The sequence below is a fragment of the Neodiprion lecontei genome, chromosome 6 (assembly GCF_021901455.1).
Source record: "Neodiprion lecontei isolate iyNeoLeco1 chromosome 6, iyNeoLeco1.1, whole genome shotgun sequence".
Taxonomy (NCBI): Eukaryota; Metazoa; Arthropoda; class Insecta; order Hymenoptera; family Diprionidae; genus Neodiprion; species Neodiprion lecontei.
Genome location: NC_060265.1, coordinates 22792428 through 22807639, shown reverse-complemented (window position 1 = coordinate 22807639; position 15212 = coordinate 22792428). Strand labels below are relative to the sequence as shown.

Below are 15212 nucleotides of genomic sequence, written 5' to 3'. Positions count from 1 at the left end.
GACGATTTTGATGATCGTTATTGGTGTTCCTCGGTCTATCAGGATAGAGGCATTGAAAATTTCGGTCAGTTAATGGTCACCGTATATAGCTCTATAATACACGTTTATCACCGGAGTAGAATCTTCTGTAAAAACGTATAGTTATACTCGCTATCGACTCGTTTATATTCATGGTAATTTTTTCTCTTGATAAAAGGAAATAACCGGCGCTCCAACGACAACGACAAGTACAATTTTACACCATGATATATTGTAATATAAAAACAATCAAAAGGCAGCTGAGTTCTGATCGCCTCAACGTCAACGCAGAAGAAAAAGGACTCCTTGAGCTTACCGTTTGAGCTTTTGTTGAAATATTAATTTGGAAAAACATTTTCAACAATGTCAGAGCTGTCAGAGATGACGAATATTTAACGATGCAAATCCTTTTCGGGACATGAGAAACAATTAAATAAATATTGACCCTCCAAATTGCGTTTCTCATTTTGCTAATTGTTTTCATACGACGACAGGTCGGACATGAAAAATCTTGCTACGCGTTGGACGGGCCCCTACACACTTCGCACTGCCGCCCTGACCGCCGCTGCATCAGCAAAGGAGAACCTCGGGTGCAGTTGCATCTTCGTGACCAAAAGCCGGAGTCCGAGGAGTCCGGTAGCGTTGCAACCGCCTCCCCCATCCGTCCGTTCCCACGAAAGCAGCCCGTTTGCCTTCGCGTCTAGAAGAAGCTCCATCCCCAGGAGGCAGCTGAGTATCGGCTACCCCCGACCTCATCCTCGACTACTGCGTCGCAGTTCACTAGTCTCCAGCAAACGTCGCGTCAGCCTCGAAAATTGTTAGCACCAATCGTCAGGTAACCGATCAATTTTCAACAATAACCACGTCGGACCCGAATTAGAACTTACTTATTTTGCGTAACTTTTTCATCTCAGATTTCATTCGTCATATTTCAATTTACGGCCGTAATCGTCGGTTATGGTGCATGTCTTGCACCTGTTGCAGGGTGCCGAGTGCGTCAAAGATGGTCGAGGCGCATCCGTGAGACACTTTTTCATGAATTTAAATTATTTGAACCGAAAGTTTTCAGAATGGGATCGGTACGATATGACGCGGGAGACCTTCGGCTTGCTTCTCAATTTTACAAAACCTGCGTTTGACGACTCGTATTTTCATTCCAAATGGGAACCCGATTCTTCGAGATAAATCCTTGGTCTAAATACGTCGTTCATGATCCGTGGAAATTTCACAGAACGGTGGCTCAGTCGGGTGCAGCTTAGACAATGTCCGAAGACTCTGACTCCATATCAGAGGAAGAACGCAGCTTGTTCCGTCCGTTTACACGGGAATCTCTGGCAGCAATCGAGGCTCGTATCGCCGAAGAATATGCCAAGCAGAAAGAGCTCGAAAAGAAGCGTGCCGAGGGCGAGGTAAGAACGTCAGTCTGTTTCGATCAACTCCGCGTTTGATTTTCCTTTCATTTTCACCCATCACCGTGACCACATTTCCTCATCCACCCGCAGTGTCAAACCGCCTAAAATTTCTATCCAGTTGATACAATTATACGAACTTGAGAAGGTACTTGAAGCTCGTATACGAATATCACAGTCATTGACAATTTTTTTTTCCCCCTCAGTGTTTCAATTAATATTTGCACAATTCATTTTTGCCGTGTATATATGATAATTTTTGCTATAATCAGTTTTTCGTTGATTCGTCAATTATAAAATGCAAATTTGTTTCACGTGGTTAATTTTATGATCAAATGATCGCGCGATTTGCGTTTCACTTGACGTATTATTAAAACTTCAATTTACCAATCGTTCGTGTTTTTCTTTCTGGTTCTAACGTTGCAATATGATTTCAACGCACCGTCGAAATGAGAAAGTAAACACACAGCATATGTTTATTTATTAATATGTATAATTGACCCACCCATCTTTCCGTACCGCGTATGCGAAATTGCTACACTGAACACGTATCGCGATGAACTTGTTTGTTCAAGTGTCTTAACGAAGTTAGGAAATAAGATAATGCGTGCTATTAACGTGTGCGTCCTACTTCCATTTTCCCATAAAAAATTTTATCGTTTTTGTGTAAACATTATGCTATATTGTACATCATCGGAAATTTACGAGAGGACAAAGTGCTTTAGAGATATTGTCTAAATTTGATATCGATGTGCAGTATCGGTGTTAGCTTGAGTCGTTTGAGCGTATGATCCGTTTATAAAGAAAATGCTTTGAGGAAACAGCAAACTTTGAATGAAAAAACGAAAAGAGAAATACATAATAATTTATTCGCAAAACTTGTCAGAACTTACATACTTTTCGTATAATATATACGGTATATATCAGAGTGGTTCAAAAAAAAAAGTTTTCTTCTTCGGTTTTACCCCCTAAAATGTTGGTGATTGATGGACAAAAGATACTTTCAAAAGACGAGCTCTCTAATTCAGGTCTAACAGATACATCTTTTAATTTTTATTTCGCGATCATTTGACATCAGAACATTTCACGTTTTGTTAAAAGTTAAGATACTCGTATCTACTCAATATTTTCTAAATTTATGCATAGATCCTTGAAGCTTATTCTTCAAGCGTTTCAAACCTCTATAACGAAGCATAATTATCGTTATTGGAACACATTACAGTCACCTGAAAACGTATATTGTTCACGTATACTTTAACTTCTAACGAAAAGTGAAATTTTCACATGGTAAATGAGTAGGAAACAAAAATTAAAAAAGCGATTTGTTAGACTTGAACTAGAGAGCTCATCTTTTGGGAGGGTCTAATTTTTCTATTAAATAGTAACATTTGAGGGGATTAGAACGGAATTTTTTGTTTTTTGAACCACCCTAATATGTGTATATATATATATATATATATACTCCATACTCGTCAATATGTTATACATATGTATACTACAGCAATAGATACGATTACTAAAAATTAGCTTGTGTACATACAAGAAAGTTATCATATGTTATTGTTATATGTTTACATGTAAAAGTTTTTCAATGCGAAATTTTTTTTTATACTTTTGCGTTCATATATTTTACACTACATATTATATTGTTATCATTATACATATATATGTATATTTATATATATATATATACACACACATTTATTATATCCATGCGTGTGGGCTCGATGTTTTGTGATATGTCATTCGTGCTCTGCCTGTGTCTATAATCTTTCCCCCACTCCGTCCCGATACTTCAAGCTCCATTTTCAACCCTTTGTAATATTCTCCCGTAGTGGAGGAAACTGTATCGATGGTTGCCGCGAGTGTAGGGATGACGTAGGCCGTTAAAAATAGCCTCCAGAACTGAACCTCGGGGCTTATACCGTGCAGCACTGATATTTATTCATAATAAATACAGACAAAGTTATTCATATGCCGTACGTTAATAAATGTGTATTTTTTCTTGAAACTTGTGTATGTAATATCAACATTCTACCGCGCTAGAGTTTGTCAAAGTTGTTTTTTTCTTTTTCTCTGACATATAAACAGTTCGGCAAAGTACTTGCAAAAAAAAAAAATAAATAAAAAAATAAATATAAATAAATCGTTCCCCCTGCTTTCGGGAATGATGATATCAGTGTAACGGAAATACGTCATCCCACGTTACTTCCGAATTTATATTATACAATATTATATGATTCGGTTGAAAAAATTCGTGGCACTCGTTAATAGCGTGTCCTCTGATTAGCGCACATTTATTATATCGTTGTCACCTCATATATATTACCCACTTTATATACTTATATATTATATATGCCGATATGAAACATATACTACTATATATACGAAACCTCCGCTTAAAGAAACTATAACTACCATATACTATTACTATTATGTATATTGTGATATATGTATATATTATACGTATGTTATATGCATCACATACATTATATATGCATATATTTATATCTCTACTATCTTGTATTTTTTTTATGTACATGCGTCTCTCTGATCGTTTCATTTTTTCCTATCACAGTGAAAGAGAAAAAAAATGTGAAAAAAAAACAAAACGCAACAAGAGAAAGATATATACGGTCATATAGAAACAATTATACGATCGTTTATATCTGTATACTCACTCGTCCAGAAATTTCATGCTGATTTATGTGTTCGTATTTGTGTAACTACTTTTCTCCATTCTCCAATTGCAGGGAGGTTTTGGCCGGAAGAAAAAGAAAAAAGAAGTAAGATGTTGTATCATGCTAAGTAATACACTACTACTCTAATCACTCGGTCACCCACCCATTCGCTCATTCGTTCAATCACTCAATCACTCAATCACTCAATCACTGGACAACATCATCATCGACTTGTACATCAGAAGATAATACACAATTTTCCCCATCACGGCTGCAATATATTCGTATAGATTCGTATCACTACTCACACGACCCTTTCGATGAATTTACATAACTTCCACGAACAAATTTATTCAATAACTTAGAAAAAAGTCTAGAAGCTTTGACAGATCGATAAAAGAATTTTTTTTCTTCCGTATTAGGTTTGAAAATTTTTATTTATTTTATTTTTTTCTTATTCCGCTAGTTCCTTGAAAAATTAAACTCATTGGTAAAGGCAACTGTTAGTCGATGACGGATTAGAAAAAGAAGAAACGAAATCTGCGATCATCCTCAGCATTTTAGCCCCTTGTCCCTCACAAAGTAACCAACAAATCATGTCTATATATGACATGTATACCTATGTGTATATACATACATACATATATACCTATATATAGCCTCTACATTTCTACTATAGCCTGCTACACTCTTCAACAATAAATTATGTTCCTTTAGCTTAAATGACACCTGCCTGTGCTTCGATATTATATAATATTTACGCCACTCCTGAAAATATTTATCCCTCGTTCGCTGTGCCAAGTTCTTCAACTCAATTCTTAAAGAAGAAAGTTGTATATTATGCGATATGATTACAGGACAGCTTCTTCATTTATTTTCTGATTCAAACTGTAACTGATACGCGGATAAATATTGCAAGGTGTGGGTTTACAAACAGAGATCGCTTGGCAACGCTTGTAGAACCTGTCTGCTTATATCATATTATACATCTGCAAAGCTTGCGAGGTATCTTACAATGCGTAAAATACCTACATTATTTAATGTTCAATGTTTGCATATATACATATAAATATATTTATATCTATATATGTATATGTATATAATAACTGTGTAATTAATTTTTTTCGTAATAGGTGCCAGCGTGGATCAGTAGCAGTTAGAGCTTTAAACTGCACGCCAATTAGCTCTAGCCGCAATATATTACTAAAGCTAATATTATACTGATAACTTTTCATTTCGGCTTACACAAATCAAATTTTCGGTAGTTCGTGAGGCTAACCTTATAAATTATACCTTACGGAAATGTACTGTATCGTACTAATTACTTCGATAAATGTGAAGACAATATTCGTCAGGAAGTAAAATGAAGTTTTACGAGCTACCGAATTGCATATAATACGTTTATTGTTACGATATTAATACATTTATTCACCAAAAATTCAAATTTACAATATTTTCTCGATAAATTTTTATTCATATAGGTATTCGTATTATTCTGGTGTAAAAAATAAAAGTATCCAGTTCTAAAACTTTGTTCGAAAACTTTAAAGCTCCGGTAAACATATATTTCAATGAAACAACTGACTGTCTTTTAATTCTTCGTCTAATTTAATACGGATGCATATATATGCAAATTATTTGAGATCCTCAATTAGAAAAAAAAAAATACTTTCAAATTTATAGAGTAGCTTTACGGTTTACGCGGAACAAAACGCGTCATTCAACCAACCAGCACTAACATGTCTCCTGATCTTATTGTGAAGAAAAAATAAGCTAGCATCGATCTTATTTGACGCGATTCTATGCGTGAATGGCTAACGCTATACAGTGAGAAAATCGGCCCGAAAAAGTCGAGGCAAAAAGATGATAACAAATGTAAATAAATATAGCGTCACCCCTGCACATGTCTTGCGCAAGTGAATTACTAACGAAAAAGAATATTAAAGGAAACGATAATTACTAACGAAAGAGTGGAAGAAAAAAAATAAAATAAAAGAAAAAAGACCCCCAGCTTTGATCGGTCGGAATATTTCTGTAACATTTCTAAACTTGTAGGTACGATACGACGACGAAGACGAAGATGAGGGACCTCAGCCGGACCCGATGTTGGAGCAAGGTGCGCCCATCCCGGTGCGACTACACAGCGAATTCCCTCCGGAACTTGCTTCCACTCCTCTTGAGGATATTGACAGCTTCTACCATAATCAGAGGGTAATGTACCGCAACCATTGCAGAAGTGGGAGTATGAAATTCACGTAGGAACGTACGCGTGTATAATAAAATAGTTAACACGCAGTTCGGCTGAAACCGAGTTTCTTCGTATCTAGTACGTATATATATATATATATATATATATATTTAATATCGGATTTCAACCCTGTTCGACAGACGTTCGTGGTCGTCAGCAAAGGCAAGGACATATTCAGGTTTTCGGCGACGGATGCGCTGTGGATCTTGGATCCCTTCAATCCAATCAGACGGGTGGCCATCTACATTTTGGTCCACCCGTTGTTCTCCCTTTTCATCATCACCACAATTCTGGTTAACTGCATACTCATGATCATGCCCACAACGCCCACCATCGAGTCAACCGAGTAAGTTTTGTACAGCAGTTTTATTAATTTACCTCTCTTTTTTTTTCTAACGATATGCATATCGTTCGTTAATTTTAACAAGTATCTACGTCTATCATTATCGGGATTTACGACGACGGTATTATTATACGTATAATACATATATTGTATAAATTTACAACGCTACAGCGATGATGAATTAACTAGTTGCATATATTGTAATTAGTAACCGTCAATTATTTTGCCGAAATTTACAGAACGAATAGAACATATTTTTATACATCTAGTATCCCAGTAGCCGGAGACGTATTTTTTTTTTTTTTGTTTCCGCATTTGTCTTTCTCTTTTACCTTTCATTTTCTTCGCCAATTACAGCAGCTAGGATAGAGTCTACCTCGCACAGTATTTCCGAAATTGTTACCACACACTATCAATAGTCTGATAATATCACCGAAACTCATTTCAAAGGCAAAAAGGGTGGTTAATAATTTGGTATATAGGTTTCTTTTATTGCAGTCAGAGCTGCGTGATAGCTTTGGTAGTGTGTCGATAACGGGCCTACAAATTCCTCGTTTGTAAAAATTTTATATGAATAATATTGCAGCAGATACAATGCACTTAAGTTTTGTCAGAGAGGATTACGTAGCAAACTCGATGACCGTTCGCAGCGTAAGCAACTCCATAGACGAGCTTTGCGATTACGAATATTCCATGAATATAGTTCCATATCTAAGATATAATCGGGGCTTTCCGCGTGAGCTAGACCACCTCCAGACCTTCATCGTACCTTCGATTATCTTTCTCTCTAAGGGATTTATTACACTACCTGAGAGTGCTTTTCTTGATTTTGTTGAAAATATTTTCAATCGGCGTTCCATTTCTTAATAGTCGAAATTTGGCCGTACGCGAAATTCGAGAATTTTGGATCGATGTTATCTCCGAATTGAAATGTTGTACTACCGTAAATAATTAGGTTGCCCGTGAATTAAGCCATCAAATTTTTACTCTTGAGAACTCTGGAACAGAGGCTTCGAAAATTTTGGAAAAAGACAAGGAAGGTTCTTTCATGTGGTGTATAGAAGGGAAACAAAATCGAAGTTGTCGAAGTTTGGAGGTGGCCTGGTTCGCCTAGAAAGCCCCATTTATATCCACGTGTAACGTTGAATTCCCATAGGTGAAATAATACAAGTTTATTTACTCGTTACGGGCAGTAAATGTGCGTGATGAACAACGAATAACGATAATCATAAATAGATGTTGATCAGTAATTTGACGTCTCTTAGTTTATAGATTTCTATTTAGACCCCGATACCGTAATTTATTACGTTGGTAAGTTGGCATTATCGTTGTTAGAAAATAACTAGATTAGAGGAATAGTCGGTCGAATTATGTATTATTATACATATATAGATAAAAACAAAGCAAAGAAAAATGTTGTTTGTCCACATAACTAATTTAATCTCAAAAGAATCGATTCTTCAACTCTACCCTTTATCCTTTAGAGCAAGAAACATGTGATTTTTTTCTGTATCATCTCAAGTCCAAATTTCGATTCGTAGTACCGAAATTGACTATTAGAAAATGCTGTTTGAATCACACTTAAAACAAACATGATACTTTAGTATTTAGACATCATAATACATAGTGTAGATCATATAATATAGAGATCGAGATAAATAATTGAAGGAGTAAAGAAGTTCTATAATAAAGCAAAGCAAAGTACCGTTATGATAGGAAGAACGCTTAGTCATTTTTATTTTTTATTTTTATTTATTTAATTATAAAAAAAACTTTTTAGGGAACCGTCGCACGGAAGAAACTCATATTTTAAAGCTGAGCGGTGTATTTGTGGTTTCAGAGTGATATTTACGGGCATCTACACATTTGAGTCCGCCGTTAAGGTGATGGCGAGGGGTTTCATTCTGCAGCCTTTTACCTATCTTAGAGATGCATGGAATTGGCTCGACTTCGTAGTAATAGCTTTAGCGTGAGTAGTTAAACATATTCATTTTTTTCTACCAAAAACCAAGAACCCCAGTATATATACTATGATAAATCATACATATAATATATATATATATATATATATATATATATATATATATATATATATATATGTATATATATATATTATACATAAATTCCAAAACCGTGAAATAGCGCCAGCAAGCAGCGAGCACAAAATTAGCAGACGTACATACATTGTATACAACCGTAGAAATCGATGAGAAAATGAAAGAATTATCCGCATCGCGCGTTCTCCGGTAGCTACCACTCTGCACGCCGGTGGTACTTGGTGTACTTTGAAAATTAAAAGAAAGAAGACTGATGATGAGCTTTTTTGTTGCGCTTAAAATACCGCGTTGCGAATAAATTTCACTCGCCTTATGATCACACGATTTTCTTAGAAGTTGAAAATTACGAAAATTTATCTCTACCATTTGCATCATCAGAATGGAAAAACATCTTCCGATTTTCTGCTCTTTCGATTACGCACTTACAGTAAGATTGTTATTTTTCTAAATTCAGTCCTGAGGACAAGAATCACTAAATTTCGCGCTAAAATATTTGATTTACGTGAAATTCATTTTCCTCCGATAGAGTCGAGACCGTTCTCTTGGGATAAAATTTTTACAAGTGGTAAACCATCTCTCTGAACGGTAACCGGAGCAGAGGAAAATTAAATGTTATTTTTCGAGCCAATTTATCCAGCGTGCTTGCAACAATGTGTTTCTTCGGATGTCGTGACAAGTTTCCTCTTTGAGACGATTGACTAATAGAGTTGCGCTTCAATGTTCGAAAGTTACTCGGGGAGGAGTTACCTTGAACAGCAAGCGAACCCCTCGAGTGTGACGTGAGAGATTACATTCGCATTTAATTACATCTCGACTGCAGTCGACAGCTGCAATTGACCTGCAGCTTTAACATCTCTGTTGAACAATTGACAAGGGATTCAATTAATCATCCGTTAAAATTCAAAGACGTATACACGCGACGAGAAAAAAAAATATGTTTCCTTCAATTGCCATGATCACAATATAAGCCCGAAAACGCTAACTAGTAACCGAGTTAGAATTCCAGGTTAACATAGACCCCCTTCAATTGATTTGTTAAGTACGCTATCATAATTACGTAGTATCGATTATCTTGTTGGACATATAAGTTAGACAACTAGTTAGGGATAGAGTCATATACTCATATATTGGTTAAATAAAATACCTTTAGTTTTTGCCACAAATAAAGTATTACCATTTGTAATTTCATTGTTATAGAATAGTTTTTTAAGCAAATTGATTAATTAATTGATTAATATTGTTCGTAGACTAGTACATTTATTATACATATATACTTATATATAATTGTTGATAGATAACTTACTACGAAAAAAAAAAAAAAAAAAACAGAAGTATTTCACCCATTCGAAACAACCCATCTTCATCCATGTACCAAAGCTGCCATCACTACATTTTTCCTCGTCGTATATCATCACCGAGTCACAACAATTCACCTTTCACGAAAGAGAACGAAAAAAAAACAAAACAAAAAAAAAACCCATCATCGAAACGTATCACGATCGTAATTCACCATACGTACCTGCTCCATGCATGTCGTAAAAGTTCTAATTAACTAGGTATAACAGATCATGTCTAAATTACTTAAGAAACATATATAATACACACATGCGGTAGGCAATAGAAGATGTAGAGCGTTAAAGCTATTTGAAATGTGTTCGTTTTGTTTTTTGGTATCACTGTAACGTGTATGATGTTCGGGTGTATTGCAGTTATGTGACCATGGGCATAGATCTAGGAAACCTTGCTGCTCTGAGGACATTTCGAGTCCTTCGAGCCTTGAAGACTGTCGCTATTGTACCAGGTATGCTTAGTGAGATTAGAATAGACGAAATAGCACACAGATACCATCTAACGTTACATGAATATTGCATACACGCGTCGTATAGCGTTGCTAAAGTACATGAAACGTTATCATAACTGTATAGATGTACATTATACGTGTATGTGTGTGTATATACAATACATAATATTTATGTATACACATTGTACTTGTTGTTAAAGTTGATGTTTTGCTTGAACGAATAATTGTTAAAGTGCCACGGAGTGTGTTCGAACCGCCGTTACCGACAGCCGTCTTCGTACTAACCATAATTTCGATTGTCCAGGTCTGAAAACGATCGTCGGTGCCGTCATAGAATCCGTTAAAAATCTGAGGGACGTAATAATCCTCACCATGTTCTCGTTGTCCGTATTTGCGCTGATGGGTCTACAGATATACATGGGTGTTCTTACCCAAAAGTGTATAAAAAATTTCCCGGAGGATGGCTCGTGGGGCAATCTTACCGATGAGAATTGGGAACGATTCGTCAGTAACGAGAGTAAGTCGGTCGCCTATCGATGCCATTCAGTACAGAAAACATTCACCTTCACATGATTGTGTTTCGTAGCAAATTGGTACGTGGACGAAGGTGGGAACATGCCCTTGTGTGGCAATTCATCTGGAGCTGGGTAAGTTGTGCGCGATATTGTTGCGTCGAGTGGTTCTCTAAATATCTCACTTGCGCCATTTACGGGTATTCGCAGGATGTGCGATCCCGGTTACACCTGTTTGCAAGGGTATGGCTCGAATCCCAACTACGGATACACCAGCTTCGACACCTTCGGCTGGGCGTTACTCTCCGCTTTTCGTCTGATGACGCAAGACTACTGGGAAAACCTTTACCAGCTCGTTCTGAGGTCAGCCGGACCGTGGCACATGCTCTTCTTTATCGTTATCATTTTCCTTGGTTCGTTTTATCTCGTCAACTTGATCCTCGCCATCGTCGCTATGTCGTACGACGAGTTACAGAAGAAAGCCGAGGAGGAAGAGGCTGCCGAGGAGGAAGCGATCAGGGTAATTACTGATTTTTGCTGTCGTTGTGAAAAGTAAACCAAGAGAGCGATCGATTCTTACAATTGACTCGCTGGTTTTTCAGGAAGCTGAGGAGGCGGCACTGGCGAAAGAATCCAAACTTGCAGCTCATGCTGCAGCAAGAGAAGCAGCGGCGGCAGCTGCGGCTGCGGATCAGATAGTCAAATCACCATCCGACTTCTCTTGCCACAGTTACGAGCTGTTTGTTGGACAAGAAAAAGGCAACGACGACAACAACAAGGAGAGAATGAGCATACGTTCCGTTGAGTCGGTGAGCGAACACAGAGTGAAGCCACCCAACAACAATCACAGCAGTGCCTCGAACAAAGTCCGAAAAGTCAGTGCCGTAAGTAGTACACAGCTTATCACTGTACAGGACAAAACCCATCCAGTCCTCTCGAAAAAAAAACAAACTCTGGGAATTTATTCTTCGCTGGTTACGAGGCAAAGAATCAAAATCATACCGATTGATTAATTGCCATGCAAGGCAAACGATAAGGCGCGTTTCAAGTACGGTGTTGCAGCGTCGCACCGATAATTGTCTCTTTGCCTTGCAACACGTGCGTTGTATCCCAGATCTAAACCAACCGGTTTATCAGTGAGTCGAAGGATTGTTTTGTGATTTTTTTTCTTTAAGCGACAAACTTTGTTTCTGATTCGTTATCGAGTATTTTCAATTCGATAGTTTTTCCCTTCGACAATTTTTCGACCGTGCAATGATTTTTACCGATTTTGGGTAAATCTTCGTGAAATTCAACGACGAGATGATTGAAAAAAGACGAAAAAAATTCGGAATCTCAATCTCCTTGACGGATACGTGACAATTCACGCAAAATCACAATCACCGAGTAAATTGAAGCCTAAGGGCGTTTCAAGTGTATTATTCTGATCACTCACCGTAATATCACAACTGGACGTTGCACTGTCACTATTTGAATAAAATTACTTGTATCATTTTTTGTTCGGTATTGTAAATTATACTTTTTTAACATTTGACCACGTAATATAATGTCAAAAGCAGGAAGCATGGATCGATTTAATTTCAATTGGAATTTCACGAAATTTTTCTTCACTTTTAAAAGAGCAATTATCAATTCGATTACATTCTCCGTTTTTATTATTTTTTTTTTTAATCCTCAAGTTGTGACAAACTTGATTTTCACACGAATCCTTCCCATACCACCATGATACATTGACACGAATCACAATATTCGACCAATCACTTGCTTGCATGACGTTTCACATTTTATACTTGCAGATTAGCTAGTTTTGATTGGTAAATCGGCCGAGCGGTTGATTGAAAAACCTGCGTTTACTTGGTTTCAGAATTGAACAATATACAATGCTTATCGTGAAATGCTTATTTACAGTGATACCTTAGAATCTGGTGATACGTGATTATAACTACACTTTGAATTTCCAGATTTTTCCAGCCGCTCAATCGATCGAACACATTTTCATTCAGCGTACTTATATACATATACGTACATCTCTACATGTATGTATATATTTATACTCAATTTACATGTCAATATCATTTACTCTAATGCCTACGCTTATTCTGTATAGCCTGAAAAAATTTGTTTCTCTGTGGTTCGTATTCTATTCTTTCGGACTTGTTTAGTCACTTCGGAAAAAGGTAGGATATTATAATAGTTATTTGATTCATTGTACGTATTTCTTGTATGGAATCTCTACACGTTCATTTCTTACAGCGTAGTACGTTAGACTTATACGTATACTTGCCGAAGTACCCAGGATTATTCTTAGACGACAAAGGACTTTGTCACGCAAAGATAGAGATTGTTAAGACCTAAAGCAACGTGCACGCTCTACGAACCATGAAAACGGAACGCATTGTTATCGGGCACTTCATAGATACCTATTTATCTCGAGAATGTCGATAGAATGAAATTAAAATTGTTAATATTAATAAGACGACGTTGGCGAAAAACGTTTTCAATGAAGAATAACAAGTTATGAATTTTGGTATTATCCACGCGCACATTTGCACGTCGATTTTTATTCGGTGGAATAAGTGGAGTGACATTTTCGCGTCACATTGCAGACTTCTGTGTACAATTGAAAAATGAATCTGACGACGGATCAAAATGATATTACGTTTAATATACACGGTATTCCCGGTTTAGACGGTACATCTCTGTTTGGCATTGATCTGTGAATGCGAAGCAATGTGGTATTCGTGATGTATCGTGCAATGAGAATGTTGCATCGCAAATGCATGCAATCGTGACGTGATACTGCTGGCGAACGGAACACGTATACCTACCTCATACGAGAAAGTTGACACGACTGTCTCCCCCAATCCTTAAAACACTCGCTATACTTCAGGCAATGTGTGTTTACTAGCTTATCGAACTTTGGTCTATGAATGGATGGCAGTAAAAAGTACACAGAGTGGTTCCTGGAGTAACAGATTTATCTTAGCTTTTCACACCTCGATACGGTACTCCTTCAATGATCATGTGATTGAGAATTTGAAACTCCAGCAGCATGTAACGCAGTTCTTTTTAGCAATTTAAAATTCTCTCACCCCAAATGAACCAAAAATTTCATTATTGTTACATAAAAACAGATTTGATACCTCTAGGAAAATTGAGTGAGTAAAACATCGTTTCCAAACGATTGGCTTGTTTCACGAAAAACGGATCCTCTGCTACCTGGACCACCTTGTGTACCAAGTTGACGACGTTATTCAAGTATAGAGTATTATTCGACATATGTGTGCTTCCGCAAATGGTGCCTCTCCTTGGTGTAAATTCGTTTCACGTTACAACTGTTTGGTAGGAGATATCTTTTCTTGTTTTTTCTTAAGGTCTCTCGCGCCGCTAATGGCCAGTTTACTTATACCCACCAGGATAACCTGCGGAAGGTACGTCTCGTGTTGTCACCAACGACTGTACGTACCCCTAATTATAGGACTATAACTACTCATTAAGTAGAGTGAATAAATATGTTTTAGGCATATCTAAGAAAAATCGTGTAATCCGTTATTCGCGGACGTGTAACATATTTTTATATCGTAATTACTTCGTTCTCAAATAACGTTATCGATGACAATTACGGGGTATTCAGTTACTAATAAATTTATATCCCAATGGACCTTCGAGATGACGGGGTAAAATTTATCCGTAATTATAAAATTCATAACATGCTACATTGATCATATCGTTTTAGGCGACGAGTTGCTTGGCTTGAAAACCATTTTGCGGTTGAAAGAATTATTACTGAATGAAATTTATAGCAAATAGCGCATTTCGTTTCCTCACATTTCAGGCTCACATCATCGAAAAAGTGAAAAAAAAAATAGAAACAAAGTAAAAGAAACGGTACAGTGCAGTGTTCCCGGTCCCCGAGGTCACATATACAATAGTTCAGTTTCGCTCGATGTGTAGCGTTCGCTTAATTAGTAATCATCACCAAGGTTTCGAGACTGCCACAAAGAAGTATGGTAGACGTAACCAAGTGTCCAATTAAAACGAAGTAGAAAGGAGAAGTGAGAAAGTCTTTTGAACCTCCGCGGGGAGACGGAAGATAATCAAGTCGTAGCTCACATAATTCACCGGGAGTTACGTATAGTAATT

At 37.0% G+C, this 15212-nt stretch overlaps 1 protein-coding gene across 8 annotated transcripts in view; it reads left to right on the top strand.

Moving 5' to 3' along the window:
• Window positions 1–15212, top strand: part of LOC107217122 (sodium channel protein para) — a 66477-nt gene that overhangs the window by 28425 nt on the left and 22840 nt on the right. For 6 of the 8 annotated variants that reach the window (XM_046744309.1, XM_046744308.1, XM_046744307.1 and 3 more), the window contains exons 3-12: window positions 513–853; window positions 1250–1427; window positions 6164–6319; window positions 6497–6702; window positions 8540–8668; window positions 10466–10557; window positions 10862–11074; window positions 11144–11204; window positions 11280–11589; window positions 11672–11953. In XM_046744309.1, coding sequence (XP_046600265.1) covers window positions 1281–1427; window positions 6164–6319; window positions 6497–6702; window positions 8540–8668; window positions 10466–10557; window positions 10862–11074; window positions 11144–11204; window positions 11280–11589; window positions 11672–11953 — 1596 coding nt within the window. In that variant the 5' untranslated portion in view covers window positions 513–853; window positions 1250–1280. Of the gene's footprint in view, window positions 1–512; window positions 854–1249; window positions 1428–4180; window positions 4214–6163; window positions 6320–6496; window positions 6703–8539; window positions 8669–10465; window positions 10558–10861; window positions 11075–11143; window positions 11205–11279; window positions 11590–11671; window positions 11954–15212 lie in introns of all 8 variants that reach the window. The other 2 variants (XM_046744311.1, XM_015654497.2) reach the window with 1 other exon arrangement.